At 41.6% G+C, this 20,183-nt stretch overlaps 2 protein-coding genes across 2 annotated transcripts; both read right to left on the bottom strand.

Moving 5' to 3' along the window:
• Positions 1–10,723: 10,723 nt before the first annotated feature.
• Positions 10,724–12,207, bottom strand: LOC141042918 (uncharacterized). Its single transcript, XM_073511832.1, has 2 exons — positions 11,960–12,207; positions 10,724–11,141 (listed from the first exon to the last, which is right to left on the bottom strand). The coding sequence occupies exons 1-2, from the start codon at positions 12,205–12,207 to the stop codon at positions 10,724–10,726; spliced, it is 666 nt and encodes a 221-aa protein (XP_073367933.1).
• A 2,696-nt stretch (positions 12,208–14,903) lies between these two features.
• Positions 14,904–16,265, bottom strand: LOC141042919 (uncharacterized). Its single transcript, XM_073511833.1, has 2 exons — positions 16,195–16,265; positions 14,904–15,252 (listed from the first exon to the last, which is right to left on the bottom strand). Exons 1-2 carry the CDS (start codon positions 16,263–16,265, stop codon positions 14,904–14,906), a joined length of 420 nt encoding a protein of 139 aa, XP_073367934.1.
• Positions 16,266–20,183: the final 3,918 nt, after the last annotated feature.

The following is a 20,183-nucleotide window of genomic DNA, read 5'->3' on the forward strand; positions in this document are numbered from 1 at the left end:
TTCCCACTCACCTTTTAACCTCCTCTCTCCCCTGTTTCGCTCCGCTCCCCTCCCCAAATCGATTCCTTCTTCGCTCCCCTCTTCTTCTGTTCTCGCAGAAAAGTTGCGTCTCCTGTTTTGCCGCGGGAGCGTCGGCCGGCGGGTTGAACCCTAGGGGTGGATGTCTGGGTGCTCTATTTGCTCCTTTTGCTCTGCCGTCGATTTCCCTTGCGTCCTCTTATGTACATATTTTTCCTCTATTTCTAAGCTATTGCTCTCTTGATGTCTCAGGCTGGATTCGCTAGGGTTCCTTTGCTCTTGAACGAGCGGTTGGCGACAGTGATACTGGATTCCGTGGTGGATTTTGTGTTTGCTGGTAAGAGTTTTGCTTTGTATGGCGTGCTTCGTTTCTGAAATAGGTCAGAGCCCTAATTTTTGTTCATGTGTCTTGCAGATATGGTTGGGCAGATTTTAGGTCTGTAGATCTCAATGGGTACATCATCCAGTCCGGACAAGTTGAATGCAGTTGATTTTCCCTGTAATTTGGATGATGTTTTAACAGATCTGGTTTTTAGGTTGTATAGGTGTTGTCGTATCGACTTTATAAGTTGTATGTATTTTGATAGCTGTTAATTTTGCCCTGGAATGTGTGGTGTGCATAGTTTTCGCGGTTGATGTGACCTACAGACAGGTTGTAGTACTGATCACCATATGTAGTTTGAACTGCTGTCCTGACATTTGAAATACGGTGTCATAGTCAGTGAAGAACTATTATGATGTTGTGCCAGTGGGTGGGTTGATATTGTTTTATTGGGTGCACTTGTGGTGTTCTTATAGTTGAACTGATAGCTTTGTTCGTGTACTTTTTTGCTAATTATGATGTTGTTGGAGATGTTGGAGTGCCGGTGCCTCCTGATTCTGACAAATCAGAACAGTTTCAAGATCTTGTGAATGTTATTTTTGAGACACCAAACCCTCTAGAAGGACTTTCTAATCTTGCTGGTGTTTCCCTTATATTTGCTCTTTTTTATCAGCCTTGAATACATAAATATGATTAGCTAGATCAGTTGTTCCTTTTCTTTGTGTCTGATGCTATGAGCTTTATTTATCTTGTCTCTGCAATGTTAATTTTGTTTTAATTTTATATGTGTGTGCTTATGTTATTGGTTTATGCTGTTAATGACAGCCATGGTGCTCCTGAGGACATTTCTGATGTTGTCAAAGATATTAATGATGGAATGTATTCTCTTAACGTTGATGATGGTGATGGCAGCTTGCAGTTGTCCGTTACTCAGTCACAGAGTGTTGATAGCACTGAGCCAGTTACTCAGGCTGAGGATGTTCCTATGCAGTTACAGCTTGAGCATGAAAGGATAAGAAAAAAGAAGTGTTATTTCCAGAGGAGAAAGGAGTTGGAACAGCGTCAAAAGGCTGCCTGTGTGCAACGAAGTGATGGTGATGTTGCTCAAGCTCCTAAAGGTGTAGGTGATGAAGGTGGTGACGCGGCCTTTTCAATTGTTGATGGTGGATCTCATGGAAGTGACATGCCTGTGAAGACAAACCTGATGCAAACTCGTTTGATGCAAGTGTTTACTCGTGATGCAGTTAAGGAGAAGAAAGTTGTTTTGAAGAGGAAGATGTCAGATCGAAATGCTGATGTCACACAGAGGCGTAGCCCATGTGTGAAAGCTGGTTCCCAACCTGGTAATAGCAAAGCTGATGGGGATAGTGTTGCCGTGAAGATTGGTCCAAGCACACTTGGTGGCTCCCCTGTTCGTCGGAGTCCATGAGTTTTTACAAATAAGAAGCCTTCTTCGTCTCCTCTTCCAGAGCGCTCTTTGTTGAAAGAAAATAAGAAGCGTAAAGTTGCTCCTGCGAAGGTGAACAAAGGTGTGAAGAAGCGTGCTCGTGTCGAAGCTGAAGATGTTGTATCTGAAGAAGATGATATTGAAGTTGATTCTGAAGATGAATTTGTAGTGGTACGTGTTTGTACTGTATGTGGCTTACTAGTTGTACTTGCAATGATTTAATTGTGTCTGGGCTGGTATGCTGGCCAGTTGAGGCTGGTCATTGTTTGCATCAATTGAGAGGTGGTACTGATGTTGCTTTAAGAGTTGAACTTGTGCAATCTTTTGTTTTTTCTACTTACCTTCATATGCTTGTTTTGTTTTCTATATTCATTTATTTAAGCTGTGGCTTGTTTATTTTCATTTACAGCCTGTTAGCGTTATGAGTCCGGTCAAGCTTGTGGGAGGCAATGCCGGAAAAGTTGCCTTGGATGAAGGTGACCAACGGAAATTGAACTTAACTGTGCGATGTTCGTTGGGAGAGGTTGAAGCTTGTGCTAAATTGCTTGAGAGTCGCCATGTGGCTAGGGTTCATGCAGCTGGTTTTGGTTCTATCTTCAAGTGGAGGGTGAAGTCTAACATTTCCCGCCATCTGATGGGAGCTTTGTACCTGAGGATAGATCCTGATACGATGACTCTTGACATGGGTGAGGCTAATAAGAAGCTTCGCATCACTAGCGATGGTATACAACAATTATTTGGGTTCCCTCGTGGTGGTCGTTCTGCACCAAGGCCGTCAGAGGACGGATATGACAACGCTCTGATGAAGTTAAGATCGGAGCTTCACATTAGCAGGAACAAAGATATAAAGACAAAGGATTTGAGGGCTAGGCTCAAGGAGCTTGTCAAGGATCCTAGCAAAGATGACCTTGCTCTGAAAGTGTTCTTCATTATTGTGTTTATGAAGGTTGTGTTGCTTGGTGCCGCCCCGCGTGTTTCCAGAGAGGCAGCAATGTTTGAGAATCTCGTCATTGAGGACATGGCTAATATGGATTATTGCCAGCTGATGGTTGATGAGCTTAGAAGGGCTGTTGTCAGGTACCAAGATGGTGTTTCCCTTGGGAAGGCAATCACAGGCTGTGCTATAGGGCCTGTACTAATGTACCTTGACTGCCTTATCCGTGGCAAGACTGCGGAGCCTGACATGCGAGTTCCCCGCATATGTTTCATGGATCCTGTCAAGCTTTCCGATCTGGTTGATGCAGATTTGATAAAAAAAAGGCAACGCAGATTCAAAGACTTGGGTATTTGGGAAGCTTCCGGTGAGTTTTATTTCTTTTGTGTCTTGTAGACCTTTTTTTATTTAGGTATAGCTATTTTTGCTCGAGTGAACATGTGTCCCGCAGAGTTACCTATTTAGATTTTGTCATTTCTTAAGCTTTGTGAGGTTTAGGTACGATTTTTAGTACTATTGTTTCATGTGTGGTTGAACTGAATATCTTTGTTCAACTGTCCTGTCGGTAAATACTAACAAATTGGCACTGACAGTTAAAGATTGATAGTGCTGTTGATTTAAATCTGTTAATATCATGTTTTATTTTCCCCTGTGTGTTGCATTGATTAATTAACTCTTTTTCCCCTTGTTTGTAGTGGAAAACTCAAGAGAAGGTTGTTTTTTCCGAGTGTATAAACGGTCAGTCCTGGAGATGCCGTCGTCTCAGGTTCCCAAGTTTTCATCTCTGCATGATGAGTTGAGAGATGGCCGTGGTGTTGAGGGTGTTGGTTATGTCCCCCCTGGCCCTAGTAATGCTAGTACTTCACAGAGGCAGGGTTTTGGTATTGATGTTGTTGTTTCTGCGTTGGAGCGCGCTGAGCATATTTTTAGAAATGTGTGTTCTGAGCTGGAAAAGGTCCCAACGACAGTTGAGCGTCTGAGCTGTATCAATGGTATCATTCCTGAAGGTCATCAATTTAACGCTGAGGAAGCAGTGGACTATATTGAGATGGAGAGAATTTAAATTGGTGATATGCGTGACGGTGCTGCTGATCTAGTTCAGAGCTCGGTTCGTCTATTGAACAACATGAAGCGTTTCAAAACTATGCAAGACTCTCGCTGCAAGCCATATGAAGAAAGTGCAAATGTTGTTATCAAGCAGATTGAGCAGGATGAGGCTGCTGCCACCGACAGCAGGGCTGTTGATGGTACCGAGGCTAATGTTTCTGATCACGAAACGAATGATGTTGGCTTGGAGCGCCCTGTTGTTGATGTGAGTCAGTCCTCGGTGTTTGCAATGTTTACTATGTTGTTCTGCTGTCAGTATTGTAGGTGAACTTTCTCATCTTCATCTGTTTATTTATTTTTCTTCCATGCAGATTGAGCAGGATGAGGCTGCTGCCACCGACAGTAGGGCTGATGATGGTACTGAGGCTAATGTTTCTGATCACCATACGAACGATGTTGGCTTGGAGCACCCTGTTGGTGATGCGAGTCAGTCCTCGGTGTTTGTATGTTTTTACTATGTTGTTCTGCTGTCAGTATTGTAGTTGAACTTCCTCATCTTCATCTGTTTATTAATTTTTCTTTTCATGCAGGAGACCAGTCATAATGTTGAGGCTGCCGTTGACCGTGGAGTTAATGATCCATCTACTGATAAGTGCAAGGTTATTTTTATTTTTAGTGTGTTTATACATATTTCTTGAATTTTCATGCGCACCAATGTGCCTTGCTTGTTCATTTTTCTATCCCACACCGTTAAGAGTTTGCAGGTGATACCTACCTTTTTTGTTACTGTGGTTTAATTCCTTGTGTTTATTGTTGCTAATAATAGCATTGTTTTTTGCTTCATTACATATGAATCAGGGTCTTGTTGTTGGCGACGAGCCTTGTTCGCCCGTTGGTGATGTTCCTTTGAATGTTAGCAGCAACAAGATGGATGATGTTGCTGTGAATGCTTCTAAGGTTTTTTTTTCTATGCACCTCTTGCTAGCTTATTTTTGATTGTTAGTTTTGCTCATATTATTCACTTTTTCTGAATTTTTATTTCTTCAGATGACTAATGTTGAGTGTGAGGCTGTCGTTAGTGGTGGAGATGATGCTCGTGGTGTTCCATTGAGTAGTGGGCGCGATGTTGGTACCAAAGTTGCTGATGAGGATGTTGGTGCTGCCAGCATACTTGATGCCAAATCGTCTGGTGTTGGTATTGCTGGGAATGAAAATTTTTCTGATTGTGAAGATTTGCCGCCGGAGAATTTCCCGCCTGGAGGTCTTGATTACGGTGATGCATTGCAAGATGCCTCTAGCGTGGAGGAGGTGCCATCCGAGGATGATGATTTACTTCTGTCGATTTCTTCTGGCCCCTTGACGCAGGAGGCGCTCGTGTCGTCCCAGGATTTTCTTTCTACAGACCCTGAAAGCGCAGCGATATTGGTGTCCTCTCAAGATCTCACATCGTCAAACCCTGAAACTGGAGGCATATAGGTCTCATCACAGGAACTACTGTCGTCGTCAAACGCTGATGGTGCAGATAGGTACTTGTAAATGAGGCGTAGTTCTCAATTTTGGCATTTTGGACATGTTCATTTGTAGTGCTTGAACTTATTATTTTTCTTCTTTTTCTGCAAGTAGAAAGTGGTAATGTTGTTAAGGTTGATATGTTTTTCTTCGCTGTTACGAGGTTGCGCACGAAACGTACGAAACGGTTAGTTTGGGATTTTGCCCGTACCATTTTTGTCTCTTTTTCTTTCTCTCATATGATTATTGTTGTTATTGCAGTAGTTTTAATTCATGTAATCTTTTGTGTTTTCCTAGTGACAAGCCGATGTTTCAAAATAAAGAATGTGATGCCAGTGTTGGTTCTATTGCTAAAGGGTTTGTCCCCATTGGCATGCTCAACTCAGACAGTGCTGACGTTGTTTTATATTCTCTACGTCAGAAGTACCGAGACACTGACAAGTTGATAGTACCCAGATGGGTGACGGTCAGTATTTTGCTTTGTAGATAGGATGATAACTTTTTTTGCCAATTTTCTAACTGTTGTTGTTCTTTTTGTACAACAGACCAAGATCCGTGATGGAAATATTGGTTCCAATGTGCTAAATTGGTACACGAGATCAGGGGCTGATGGTTTTGACCAAGTAGGTGAACTTGAACTTTTTGTACTCATGAACTAGAACTGTCATGTTTTCTTGCAAGTTTGGGAGGTGGGGGAATGAACTTGAGTAGCCTGCTTTTACCCCTGCACTTATGAATGATGTGTGCTTCTTTTTTAAAAGCTGAACTTATTGCCGCAAGGAAATTGAGCTGATATGTTTGTTGCAATATAAACTTGAGTAGCATTTATTTTTTGTAGTGTTTTGATTACTCAATTAGAACTTATGATTATCTGATTTTTGTTTGTACTTCTGAATTTCAATTTCCTTCTTTTATTTTATTGTTTAGAGGCTGAATTTTTTGTTTCATTATGATTTGTTAAATTAATTTTTCCTCTGTGATTTTTTTGTCAGCTTCTCTTCCCTACTTTTGATCCGCCGTCATTTGCGGCTACCATGAAGCCTAGCGAAGAATCTGGGCATTGGTGCTTGATTGTTCTGAATTTGAGGTTCCGTCGTTTTGAGTGTCTTGATTCACTGCGTGATGAAACCTGGAGTGATGCAGTTAGATTCTTAAGGACTATGACAGATAACATAAAGAAGCTTTGGAGGGAGTCCAGCGTAGACAGGGCCAAACCGTTCTCGCCAGTGCATATTGATGGTTTCTCTTGCGAGTTTGTGCGGGTGCCGCAGCAGAAAAACACGTGAGTATCCGTTTTTAATGATTTTTTGTTAGTTGTTTTTGTTGCTGGGAGGGTGGTGTTCCTCTATTTTCGGATTTGTGATGTACCCTTTTGTTTTTTCTTTTGTTAACAGGCATGATTGTGGATTCTTTATGCTACAAAGCTGCAAGACCTATCATTGCCGGGAGGATGGTGTGATTGAAATGTTGGATTACAACCACGAAGACATTCTTGACATTAGGAAGACTTTTCTGTATACCTGCGCAACTAGCGATGTGTTTGATGTTGACTTCCGTGGTTTGTTTGGCATCGAACCCTGTACATAATGCATGACCTTTTGTAATTTTTTGCAGCTTGTACTTCTTGATTGGTACTGTCATGAATTATGTATTTGAACTTCACCGTTGATGCGGTCTTTTATTTTTTTATTTTTGCAGGTGAGTGGCTGGATCTTGATGAGCATGACTACAGGATCTTTGGCAGCCAGTTCTCGGAGCTCGACCGCGTATCTATTGATCTTAGCTAGGGGTGTTCTCCAGAAAAGACAAGATCTGGTGTTATTAAGGGGCGGTTGGGAGCTCTGAAAGGTTCTACGGCTGCTTGTGCAGAGAGCCCCTCTACACCCAAGAATCCCATTGTGGAATTGATAGACAGTGATGATGATGCGTTTGACAAGATTGCTGGCATGGGAAGAGTCACCAGGAGCGCTGCTGCTGCCAAGGGTTTATCCCCACTTGCTGGAATAGTGGCCCGTAGAGCTGGTGGTGCTAGGAAGGATCCTGCTTTGTATTCTGGCAATATTACAAGCACGGAGCGTGCACCCAGAGCTCCTATAAAGTTTTGCTCCCCTGTGCAGCAGCTTCACCCTCATAATTTCCCTCACCTGGACAAGGCTTGCAAGTTGTATAATCTGTTGCTTAGCGATGAAGCATGTGAGAAGTATGCCGAGTGAGTATCTCTCATTACGTTTCCTCTTCTTTTCCTCTGTTGTTTGTAACTGCTTGATAAATATGACCTGAACTGTTACCTTTTATACAACTTGAACTGCTATGAATGCCTTATCTTGCTTCCCCTGTTTTTTGTTCTTGTCTGTGCTGCAGGAATACATTCTCAATGATACCTCAGCCCGATGGTAGCGTAACCAACTTCACTGGGAAACGCATCTGGGAAGTTTTTGCACCTGGGCAAATGATGGAGGGTGATGTATTGGACTTCCTCATTGATGATTGGAAGAAAGATCCCGATAGAAATGTTGATTTTGCGTCTGGGAAAAGGGTATTGCTGAGTCCATATTTCATCACGGTAATCAATCAGATCGTTTGTTTCTCTTAAACAAGACTGCCTATTGTTTTACGAGTTTTAATAATACTTTGCTTGTTGATCCTTTCCCCTGTCTATTTCTTTCTAGGCTTTTTGCAGGTTGTGCTTGACTGTACGTTTTACGGTGGTGAAGATAAAGAGTTTAATGTGGAGAGTGCAGCGAGAGATTTCAGGAGCTATGTTAAAGAGGAAGATTTGCTCACTGCCGACCTTGTGAGTTCTACTAGCTGATTTTTTGTTTTATTTGTTTGTTGTCATGCTAGTTTTTTATTTTGAATATTTAATATCTCTTTTTTGGTAATTTGTTTTTAGATCATGATGCCTCTATTCAAGCCTATGGTTTTACCAAAGGATAAGAAAGTGAACCACTTTTCCTTATATGTCATGGATTGGTACCGCAGTAGCATCGACATCCTTGACTCTTTACCTTATCCGAAGAACCATCGTCCTTCAAAGAACACCTATCATAAAGACTGTGAGAAGATTGTGAGTGACATTTATTATCTGTACTGGATTAATTTTTCCGCATCTTTGTTTCTGCTTTTCATAGACCTGAAAATGTGTGGTTTCTTTTCTTTTTTTACAGATCTCCGGGATGGTCCAAGTAATGAAGGCTGTGTATGGTGATGCTCAGTACAATGTGAGCAAGCAGCCCAAATGGGAGGTTTTTGCAAAGAAACCAACGTTTGTGAAGGTTCCACTTCAAGGGGCGAATGAATGTGGCCATTATACAGTGAAGTATGCGGGATCCTATGATGGTGAAAAGATTGTTGGGAACATTCGACATAATGATGTGGGTTCTAGTTGAGCTTTTCACTTTTCTGTGTTTGGCTGATTGTGTATTCTTCTTTTTAATGTGTCATGATTTTTGATAATTTGTTTTATTGTTTTGCAGCCTCGTATTGTTGATTGGGATGCTGAGGATCCGTATAGAGTTGTGTTCAACCGGAATAACCAGCTTCTGGTGACGGAGCTTCCCAAGGAGTTTCAGGCTTTGGCTCCTGGTGCATAGAAGAAATGTCATCATTCGCATAGTTAAATGGATAGTTGTGTGATATATCTCTTGAAAGCATTGTAGGCTTTGATTGTAGTGTTTGGATGTCTTGTCAAGTACTATGTAATTACTGGTATATTTTGTGTTGTGTTTAAGTGTGGCACAATGTTTAACAATCTTTTTTTCCATGATGATAGTGTGGTTGAATAGCTGTTTTCACTTGTGTATGTTTCATTGGGAATTCGTTTTGGTTAAGTTCTATTTTTTGTACTGAAGTCTTGTAAACTAGTTGAACTGAAAACACCTTTTTCCAAGTTCATTACGAGTTGTTGCTGGAAAAGTGAGATTTATTATATTTTCATCTGTCCCAACCTAGGTTGGACCTTTATAGTTTCTGTACCCTCTTTTCTTGTACTTATAGTATAGTTCTGTTAGTACTGAATTGTAATGTCATTCAGCGTAAGGCTTTTAAAATTTGGTGTCACGACGACACTTGTGGATCTAGCGTGAGTGGAGTGATGCTTCCTTGTTATGTAGAACTGATTTCATATAATGTATTAGAACTGAAGTTTTTTTTGGGATTGAAATTATTTACGACCAAATTGCTACGTGATCTCTGGCCAGATTTTATTTAAGTATAAGAAATTTAGCAAAATTTGAGAGCCAAACTTTTGTTTGAACTTCTTGAATTTTTGTAGTTGAACTTCATAGTAAAAGTTAAAGCACTGGTTTAAATTGGCTACATTTAACAGACAGCCATATAAAGTTCATAATTACTTCACTAGTCAATGTGGGCTGATGCTTCTGTTGTTTGTTTTTTGTTAATTTTTGTCCTTGGTTGAACTGTAATCTATTTGGTTGAGTCTTGGCCTTCTTTCTCAAGGCATTAATTGGTATCATCATAGCACTTACCGAATAAACTAAGTTGTACTGAGATTTCAATTGTGCTAGTACTTTGATCATTTCATTTTCTTGTGTTGTTTGAAACTAGTGCCTCACTCGTCAATGTGGGTTGATGCTTCTGTTTTGTTTTCTTGTGATTTTTCTCCTTGGTCGAACTGATATCCTTTTGATTTAGTTTTGGCCTTCTTTTTTCTAGGTTGTGGTTCTTCTCAAGGCAATGTTTGGTATGATCATAGTACTTGCCTTATAGACTAAGTTGTACTGAGATTTCAGTTGTACTATTACTGTTATTCTTAGTGTGTCGATGTTTTATGGAATGCGAACTGAAGGTTCCCGTTCCTTTTTTTATTTTGTAGAATGAATGTACCGTTTGTTCAAGTGTACCAGAACTCCCAGTCCTAGCATGCTAGTGACTAGGAAATACGTACTGATTGTTCTTTGCTTTTCCTGTTGCAGTACTCAGTAAATTTCTAACTACTATTAGCACGATGCTGTTAGTAGTGAATGTTGTCCTCGGCTGAAACTTAGTCTTCTTAGTGTTCTTCTGAAACTAAAAACTGATTTCTTAGTGTGATAGTACTACTGTAAATGTCTAAGCTGTACTGAGCGTCCAAGTCTACTATTTGCTGTTGTCCTTAGTTAGTCTGCCACTGTTTTTGTTTTTTTGTGAAAATATCCATGTGTGATTTTTGTTTCTCCATGACTAGTGCTGCGTGGCAGCAATCAAGTTTCAACTTCAACCTACTTCAACTTCAAATGATGGATCAACAAAATAGGAAGCTAGCAAACTTGTTGAACGAAATAAGCAAACGATGTACTTGATAGACATAGGCAAACTTGTTCAAACCCTGACACACATAACATAAGGTAGCTGGTTCAACATAACGAAAGCAAACTACAAATCTGAAACAACAAGATTAAGGACAGGCAGAAGTGCGAGCAACACGAATGCAGACTTTCATGCATCTTCATCCCGCGAAGTTGCAGTGGTAGTAGGGGTCAGCCTCCTGCTCTTTTGAAATATCCCAACCTGTCACGATGTTGTCGATTGTCTTCCATGACTTGTACGTTGCGTACGCATCTATTCCTGCATACGTGATGAGGTTGTCTGGCAGCGGGCTGGTCCCCCATAGTTTGTGGTCTGCCCTGTCCATGTTCTTCTTCATGCCGCTGTAGAATGGGTGGATTACGCCGCCTGCAACATCGGCCAAGGAGTCATAGTATTTGTCGGTCTTTGGATCTTTCCACTTGCGCTGCATGTCGATGAAGTTGTTGGGGTTGATCTCCAAACCAGACTTGTTCAGCATCCGCTTGTCACCTCCAATGCTGAAACCGACAAATGTGTACAATTTCTCCTCCTGCAGGAAGTCTTTGAGGCGCTTGGGCCTGCAAGGGGGGAGACACACATTTAAAGATTAGTCTTCTTTTTTGACGATTTAATTCTTCTGCTTGTTGGTTTTACAAGTGATAATCCATGAGGTAGATGCTTATATAGTATAAGTCATGGATGAATGTAGTTCAGAAACTAGTACACAAAGTCCTGAAATTAAATTCAACTACACCATGTTATTTTTCTTTTTTGCTATCTTCAGTGCTTCACCTAATGCTTCACCAAATTCAAGAATCATTTTACCAGATTCAATGATATATGTGCTGCTTGATTCAAGTTTAGTTTTCTTTTTTGTTGAATAAAAGACCTATACCAGTGCTTGATACATCTTTGTGCATCAATTCTATATCAAGTTCAGAAATTAATTTGAGAAACACGTGCATCAAGATATGGACCTATACCACTTCACCAAACATCTTTTAATACATAAATTCTATAAACTATACTAGTGCATCAATATCAGAATCTATGCTAGTACATCAAGTTCAGAAATTAATTTGGTGCATCAAGTTCAGAATTCTATAAACATTTTTTCAGATGCTAATCTGGTGAAACAATCCACTTCACAGTTTCAGAAATGCATGTAACTTGAGAAACATGTACTCGTGCATCCACTTCACAAACTATAGTAGTTCATCTAGTTGGGAAACAAGTTTAATGAAGTTTTTAGTGAGTATTACTAGTACAACAGATGAATGAACAGTAGTATGGGTTACCATTTTGTGGCTCCTGCGATGTGGTGCACCAAGCAGAGTTCCTCGACGCACAACTGCAGGACTGCCGCCATCTGGGAGGTTCATCGTCGCTAGTGTACTCCACATCAACTCCGATGAAGCTCGGATACAAGCCGCCGCCCTTTATCCTGAGCCTGCTCATCACCTCGTCGGCCTTGTCTGGTTCGGCTGTGCAGACGATCTCCAGCTTCTCCTTGCCGTGGAGCTCAACCTCTGTGAGGGTTCTCGTGTACTCGCGCTTCTCGCCGGGGACGTGAACATGGACGAGGTTGCTGCTCTTATCCGACGGCTCACCATGATGACGCTTGGCGGACGGTTCCTCCGCCATCGCCTTCCTCCGGCGACTGTGGGCTTGGGAGAGAGAAGTTTTTGGTTTGTGTGCAGTGGAGATTGAAGTGGCAATGGTGGTTCTGTGAATGAGGCAGAGATGGAAGACAATGGGGTATTTTGCAGTGCGTCGACGGGGATGTGTGGGAGGCGGTTCGTCGGGGGCGTGGGTGTGGTGGTCGTGGGGGTCCCCGTTTGCAGTCTCTTGTGGCAACCGCTCAGTGGGTGGCGCGGGTGGTGGCCTGGAAGAAGCAACCCTCCAAGTCAAAGGGTTTTTACTGTTGCACTGACTAGTCTTGTCAAGTTGTACTTATGATCTGCTAAATCCCACTTGCACGTCTCAGGGGTGGTGATGATGGCATTTTGCACTGTTTAAGTGACGTATGCTTTGTGATGTTTTTCCGTGTGGATGTTAAGTATTGTTTTTCCACTGAAGTCTTATAGACTAGTTTATCTCAAAACATTTTTGAGTGCCCTGGGAGTTGTTGCTCAAAACTGGTACTTATTTTATTTTCATCTGTACTAACCTAAGTTAGGCCTTTATAGTTTTTGTATTCTCATTTTAGTGCACTTATGGTTTAGTGATGTGTGAACTGAAATGTAATTTCATACAGCGTGCGGTTTTGAAATTTGGTGTCACGGTGGTGTGAGTGGCCTGACTAATCCTGCTTTTTTAGTACTGATGTCATATGTATGTTTGAACTGAGTTATTTTGTTTTTTCGGGTGGGTTGGGGGATTGAGATTATTTTACGACCAGATCGTTCGTTGACGTGTGGATAGATTTTATATAAATAAGAAATTTAGCAGAATTGACAAATAAATTCTATTTGAACTTCTTGCATTTTAGTAGTTGAAGTAGTCAGAATTTATATAAATAAGAAATTTAGCATAATTAACAAACAGTATATATTTGAACTTCTTTTATTTTAGTAGTTGAACTTGTCAGAATTTATATAAATAAGAAATTTAGCATAAATGATGAACATTATATGTTTGAACTTTTTGCATTTTAGTAGTTGAACTTGTTAGATTTTATATAAATAAGAAATTTAGCATAATTGACAAACATTATATGTTTGAACTTTTTGCATTTTAGTAGTTGAACTTGAAAGTAATATTTAATTCGGTTTTTTAAATTATGTACACTTAACAGATAGGCTATTAAGTTCTCTTCTTTTTAGAGGTTCATTGTTTTTGTATCATATTTTCTCCTTTTCTTTTATCATCCGTGGTGGAGAGCTAAAATTATTTTTATTTTTATTTTTAGTATTTAAAGTTATTGCCTGCGAACTAGTATTTGAATTTATATATTTTCAGTTTCAAGATATTTTCAGTTTCAAGAACTAAAACACTTTTTCTTGTAGTTTATATTTCTTTGCCCCGCCCTCTGGTTTGTTTAACTGGCTTATTGGTGGGGTGTTTGTAGACGATGCAGGCTATTGGGCCATTTTCCGGCCCAGATAGCTCGTCCGCGGGGCTGTGCAGTGCGGCGTGCGCGTGCGCTCTGGGTTTAGTCCCACCTCGCTAGTCGAGGGGGCTCCGGACCTGTTTATAAGCGCAGCCGAGGCTCACTGGTCGAACTCCTCTGAATACTTCCCTGAGCGCTTATACACGGCGCTCGCTCTCTCTCGTGACCTGTGGGCCCTGGTCGGCGGGCCCTGCGTTGTGCGGATTACTAGGGATTCGCCCACGGGCTCGAGTTCAAGTATCTAGCAGCGTCAGGGCCTGCGCCTGACCTTGAGTGGTCAATTTTTTCTTTTTTTTGTTTGTTTGAATCTAGTACTTGACTCCACCAGTAACTTGGACTAATACTTTTTGTTCTGTTTCTTGTCAGTTTTGTGTAAGTGTAATCTTTTTCTTTTGAGTTTTTTGCCTTCTTTTTTGTGTTTGTTTTTGTGATTATTCTCAAGGGTCTTCTGGTGTCATTTTCAGAACTATGGTACTTGCGTGTAGACTAGGTTGTACTGATAGTCCATTCATAGTAGCGCTTATGTTCTTAGTCTGACATTTTTTTGGGTGATTACGGACTGATGCTTCTTTGTACTTTTTATTGTAGTAAGTATGTACTGTCCGATCAAGTGTACTAGTACTATCATTCTTAATCTGCAAGTGACAAACATAAGTGTGTGCTGATGCTTCTTAACTTTTTCTATTTGTAGTACTTGTTAATTTTCTAGCAGCTACATACGAATGAGAACACTACATGAAGTACTAAGAATTTTTGCTTCAACTTTTGAAGCGTTGTTAAGGAACTCAAATTGTGCTGATTGTTTTCAATGTTATGTTTTCTATACAATACTGAATCAAAACTAGACATGGAACAACGTTGTGTGATTAGTTGCTTCATAACTAGTACTTTAGAGCAGCCACAAAGTTCCATTCAGAAGCTACTTTTGAATTTGAAATGATGGATTAACAACATACGAAGCTACCAAACTTATATAATGAGATAAGCAAAACATTGTACTTGATGACATAAGTAAACTTGTTCAACCATGACAAGCACGACATAATCATACTGGTTCAACCCAACAAGAGCAAACTACTAATTTGAAACAACAAGATAAAAGGCAAGCACAAGCGGAAGGAAAACGAAGGCAGGTTTTGATGTATCTTCATCTCATAAAGGGGCACTAGGGGCGGTCGTAGAAGTTTTCAGCCTCCCGCTCTTTTGCAAATTCTGAACCATCTGTGATCTAGTCGATTATGATCCATGACTTGTACGTGGCGTACGCATCTACTCCTGCATACTCGATGAGGTTGTCTGGCAGCGGGCTGGTCCCCCACAGTTTGTGGTCTTCCTGCGTGTTGATGTTCTTCTTCATGCCTTTGTAGAATGGGTGGATGACGCTGGCTACAACATCAGTCAAGGAGTCGTACTCTTTTCCAGTGTATGGAACTCTCCACTTGTGCTGAATGTCGATGAACTTGTTGGGGTTGATCTCCAAACCGGACAACTTCAGCTTCTCTTTGTCGCTTTCAATGCTGAAACCGGCAAATGTGAACAACCTCTCATGCTGCAGCATGTCGTTCAGGCGCTTGGGCCTGCAAGGGGAGAGACATTTTGAAAATTAGCATTACTTTGATGTTTGAATTATTCATTTTTGTTTTGTTTTACAAGCGATGAATCCATTAAGTAGTTGTTTATGTAGCATAAATAATGGATGAATGTACTTCAAAAACTAGTAAACAAAGTTCTAAAATTAAATTCAAGTACATCATGTTATTTTTCTTTTGGATTATACATAGTTTGAGTCAATGTTGTATGTGCTGCTTTAGTACTAGTTTAGTTTACTTTTGTTCAATTGGACAACACATAACCAGTGCTTCACAAAGTTCTTAGTTTTTTTGCTTACGAAAATAACATCAGACCAAATTCAGAAAATACTTCTCTACATCAAGTTCAGAAACATGAATCCATGAAGTAGATGCTTATATAGCATAATTAATGGATGAATGTACTTCAGAAACTAGTAAACAAAGTTCTGAAATTAAATTCAAGTACATCATGTTATTTTTTTGGGATTATACATAGTTTCAGTCAATGTTGTATGTTCTTCTTTGGTACTAGTTTAGTTTACTTTTGTTGAATAGGATAACACATAACCAGTGCTTCACCAAGTCCTTAGTTTATTTTCTTATGAAAATAACATTAGATCAAATTCAGAAAATACTTCACTACATCAAGTTCAGAAACATCTTTTTAATACATCGAGCACATAAACTACACTATTGGATCAAGTTCAGAAACTACACTAGTCGATCAACTTCAATTAATCTTGCGCAAGATTTTCCAAATAGTAATCCAGTGCATCAGGTTCAAAAATACATTTATAGTGTATCTACTTGAGAAAATGCAGTAGTGCATCTACTTTTCACAAACCACACTAGTACATCTAGTTGGGGAAACAAATCTGATGAAATTTTCAGGATACAGTACTAATGAAACAGATAAGCCAAACAGGGCAAATGAGTAGGATGGCTCACCATTTTGTTGCCGCTGCGATGTGGTACACCAAGCAGAGCTCGTCGACGCACAACTGCTGGACTGCTGCCATCTGGGTAGGTTCATCTTCGTTGGTGTAGTGCACACCAACGCGGATGATCCTACGACGCTAGCCGCAAACCTTCTTCCAGAGCCTGGAGATCACCTCGTCGGCCTTGTCTGGTTCGCTGGTGCGGACGATCTCCAGTGTCTCCTTGCCGTGGAGCTCAACCCCTGTGAGGGTTTTGGTGTACTCGCGCTTCTCGCCGGGGACGTGAACGTCGACGAGGTTGCTGCTCTTGTCCGACGGCTCGCCATGATGACGCTTGGCAAACGGTTCCTCCGCCATCGCCCTCCTTCGGCGGTTGTGGGCTTGGGAGAGAGAAGTTTTTGGTTTGTGTGAAGTGGAGATGGAAGGGGGCAATGGTGGTTCCTGGCAATGAGGCGGAGATGGAAGAGAAAGGGGTATTTTGCAGTGCGTCGATGGGGATGTGTGGGAGGCGGTTCGTCGGGGGCGTGGGTGTGGTGGTCGTGGGGGTCCCCGTTTGTAGTCCCTTGTGGCAACCGCTCAGTGGGTGGCGCGGGTGGTGGCCTGGAAGAAGTAACCGTCCAAGTCAAAGGGTTTTTACTGCTGCACTGACTAGTCTTGTCAAGCTGTACTTATGATCTGCTAAATCCCACTTGCACGTCTCAAGGGTGGTGATGATGGCATTTTACTATCGCACTGATCCGTCTTGTCAAGCTGTACTTATCAGCTGCTTATCCCACTTGCACGTGTCAGGGTTGGTGATGATGGAGGTATGTACTCCTCTACTGTGGTACTTGGACTGGTGATTGAAGTGTAATTGAACTTACCAAATACCAGTGAGACTATGTGTGATGCTAATGTTTTTAAAACAATTTTTGTATTTTTTAAAGGATTGTTTATATCAAGATAATCTCTGAGTATTTTTTACAGATAAATTAGATTTTCATCAGTAATGTATTTTTTTCGCATTTTGCTTGAGGTAATTATTTGTTTGTACTGATGGTCTTTCTGAACTAGGACTGGCAGAAGCAGACATAGCTTGTTTTTTCAAACGATGTTTTTTGAGGTGTTCACGGGTGTGTTTGTTTTACTATGCCTTTGTACTGACGACTGAGAATTATCAGTACTGATGTACTATAAGAGTTTAAATTTTCCTTAACATTTTTTGGCTGAGTTACTGGTCGACAGTAGTGTTTGCGTCAGATAAATCCAGATAAGTTTTTTCAAATGTATTTGTGACTGCATTCAAAAGGATTATCAAATGGTTTACATAATAATGTCACTGGTCCAGCGGGCACAAATCACAAATTATATCGTAACTATAGTTCTGATCGAGAAATCGATGATAAAGCTAGATAAGTTTTGGTAGCGACAGTGTTTCTGAAATGTTTCCTCATTGTGTACCGAGGCAACTAAGACTACAAGCTTATTTTTCAGTTGACGCAGCAGCATAACCACTATGGATTGTTCAGTCTTGAGCTTCTCCTAACTGGCCCCGAATGTTGTGCCTTGCCGGCGCCCTTTTCTGGTTGAGCCTTGGCAGCTTCATCGTCAGTTTCAGTTTCCTCGTCCCCGATACTGTCATCTTCATTGTCTTCGTCTGATTGGTCGTCATTCTCGTCAAAATCTTCTTCTTCATCGTCTTCATTTGATTTTTTGGAACTCTGTACCTTGCCCTGTTTCTGTTCAGCGCCACTTACCTCCTTGCCCACTTTGCACGTGCGGGCATTATGTCCGTCAGTTCCCCCACACTTGCGGCAAGTGTAGCTGTTACGTGTGTTGTCTCTATTGGTAGAAACTTGGGTGGCTCCAATTTTCTTGTGCAGCGTTTGATTGTTGACGCTGGCATCTGTGCGGAGTGGGCATGTGCGGTAGTTATGGTTGCTCACGATGTTGCAGAATCCGCATGCCCTTATCCCGAGAGGTTTGCCGTCCGGGCCAAATTCCACGCGCTTGATGGGGCGTGGCGGCTTTTTGGCTGCTGCTTTTGCTGCTTGCGTCTTACTCTTCCTCCCCTTTGTGTTTGAGAATATGGGTGGTTTAATCACCCTTTCCTGCTGCTGCCGGTAGGATGTCATGTTGTCATGTTGTTCGCCTGCAGCACCATCAAGCTCATGATCTTGCATGTGAGCATGTTGCTGCTCTTGAGTGTGCACATGGGCAAGCTCTGGTTGCTGTTGCTCATCTTCCTCGTTGTCGAACGGGTCAATAGCTCCCAGATGGTTCATCTCGGATAACATTGTAGCAATATCCTGCTCAATGGCTTCATTGTCCGCTACACCTCCATTTTCAGCAGAATGCATGGCGTCGAGTTCTTGTTCAAGTTTGTCCATGACGACCTGTGACCTCGCCATTTGCTCTTGGCTTCTCAAGCTTTTTCTATGCACCCTCATGTTCAGCGTCAGCAGTGAGCTTTCAATGCAATATTGGGATGCCTTGTTTGACGCTACTGTCCGCAAGTCATTTCTGTTGAATGTTGGCTGGATGTTCGGGCGTTTGGAGTATCTCCTGAGGATGTATTTCTCTGGAACGCTGGCAGCCTTAATTGTCTACATCATGCACAGGACATGCACGCAGAAAAGACCTGTATTTTTTTGGAAGAGGTGCATGTTTTTTGTCATTTCATTCGAAGAAAAACTTTGCAAAAAAAGTAGTACGGTATGTAACATCTTTTTTTAGTCCTCGCCTGTGTGGTCCCATAGCCTGCACTCGCACTCATATGTTTCTCCCACGGGGTCTGCAACCACCTGGAACGCGTGCTGAGCCCACACAGACAGTTTTTGTGGGTTGTTGTAGCGCACAAGGTACTTTGTGGGCTCTTCCGTCTCTGTCGCCGTGAAGAGTGTGCTCAGTTTTAGCCTATTTCTGATCTCGCTGTACACAGCTCATGAGTAAAGCTTTGCCATCTGGGTGTCAAACCCATAGAAGGTCAACGTGTTTTGTTCCTTCTGCACATGCAATAATGATGACCAAATTATTAGTTTTCTCGCAGTAAAAAATTGTCTAACTAATAATGTTTTACTTTAGTAAGCATGTTATTTTTGTCTTACGACAGGTGATAGAGCTATACCCGGTTACCCATTGTCTCCTGGTTCTCTGTCTGCCTCCTTGTTTTGACGCAGGAGTTTACCTGGCTGACAAACCGGTGTAGGTTTTGTCTCTCACTTACGAAGTTCTTCTTGAGCACATAGTTCATGCTCTCACTTCGTTGTGTGGATGTCATTTTGGCACAGAAAATTTCTTTGAAGTAGGCTGATATCCATCTCTCACGCTCGTTCCACATGGCCACCATCGTGGCATCATCATGGAGGTTGTACTTATCCATGAGTCTTTTCAGGGCAGCCTCAAACTCAGTTGGCATGAGGGGCCAGTTGAGGATTGATGTGAATTCATCCTTAAAGTCTTCGTGGAGGTAGTACAGGTATGCGAGGTGTTCCATGTACTTCTTCATAATGTGCCAGCGGCGTAGCTTGTGTACCATGTTCCCGAAAGCATCTGGGATCGCCAAAGCCATTGCCGGGCACTGGTCTGGTAATGAGAAAAGAGACATGGAGTGGTCAGCAGATGGTTGTGCATATATACCAATAGAACTGACACAACATTTTTACTGTGTTATTTTCCTTTTGGGGGGGTGGTTTTGGCGGTTGTACCTGTGAGGATGCATGTAGGATCCTTCCCTCTCATGCACCTTAAAAATGTCTTGAACATCCATCTGAATGAATCTGCATCCTCATCTCTTATCAGGGCGAAACCAAAGAATGTAGTCTGTAAGTGGTTGTTAGTACCGACAAACACCCCAAGTGGCATATGGTACTTGTTGGTCTTATATGTGGTGTCAAACGTTACGCAGTCACCAAAGTCCTGATAGGCCCCTCGGCAGCTTGCATTTGCCCAGAATATGTTCTTAACTCTGTTGGACTCATCGAGTTGCATGTCACAGAAGAATTCCCTGTTTATAGTTTT

Source organism: Aegilops tauschii, chromosome 3 (assembly GCF_002575655.3).
Source record: "Aegilops tauschii subsp. strangulata cultivar AL8/78 chromosome 3, Aet v6.0, whole genome shotgun sequence".
Lineage (NCBI taxonomy): Eukaryota > Viridiplantae > Streptophyta > Magnoliopsida > Poales > Poaceae > Aegilops > Aegilops tauschii.

Coding starts and splice junctions, on each gene's coding strand:
- LOC141042918 (XM_073511832.1), bottom strand. CDS start 12,207: ATGGCGGAGGAACCGTCCGCCAAGCGTCATCATGGTGAGCCGTCGGAT. Junction 11,142..11,959: donor TTCATCGGAGTTGATGTGGA/GTACACTAGCGA, acceptor CCCCCCTTGCAG/GCCCAAGCGCCTCAAAGACT.
- LOC141042919 (XM_073511833.1), bottom strand. CDS start 16,265: ATGGCAGCAGTCCAGCAGTTGTGCGTCGACGAGCTCTGCTTGGTGTAC. Junction 15,253..16,194: donor ATCGCAGCGGCAACAAAATG/GTGAGCCATCCT, acceptor CTCCCCTTGCAG/GCCCAAGCGCCTGAACGACA.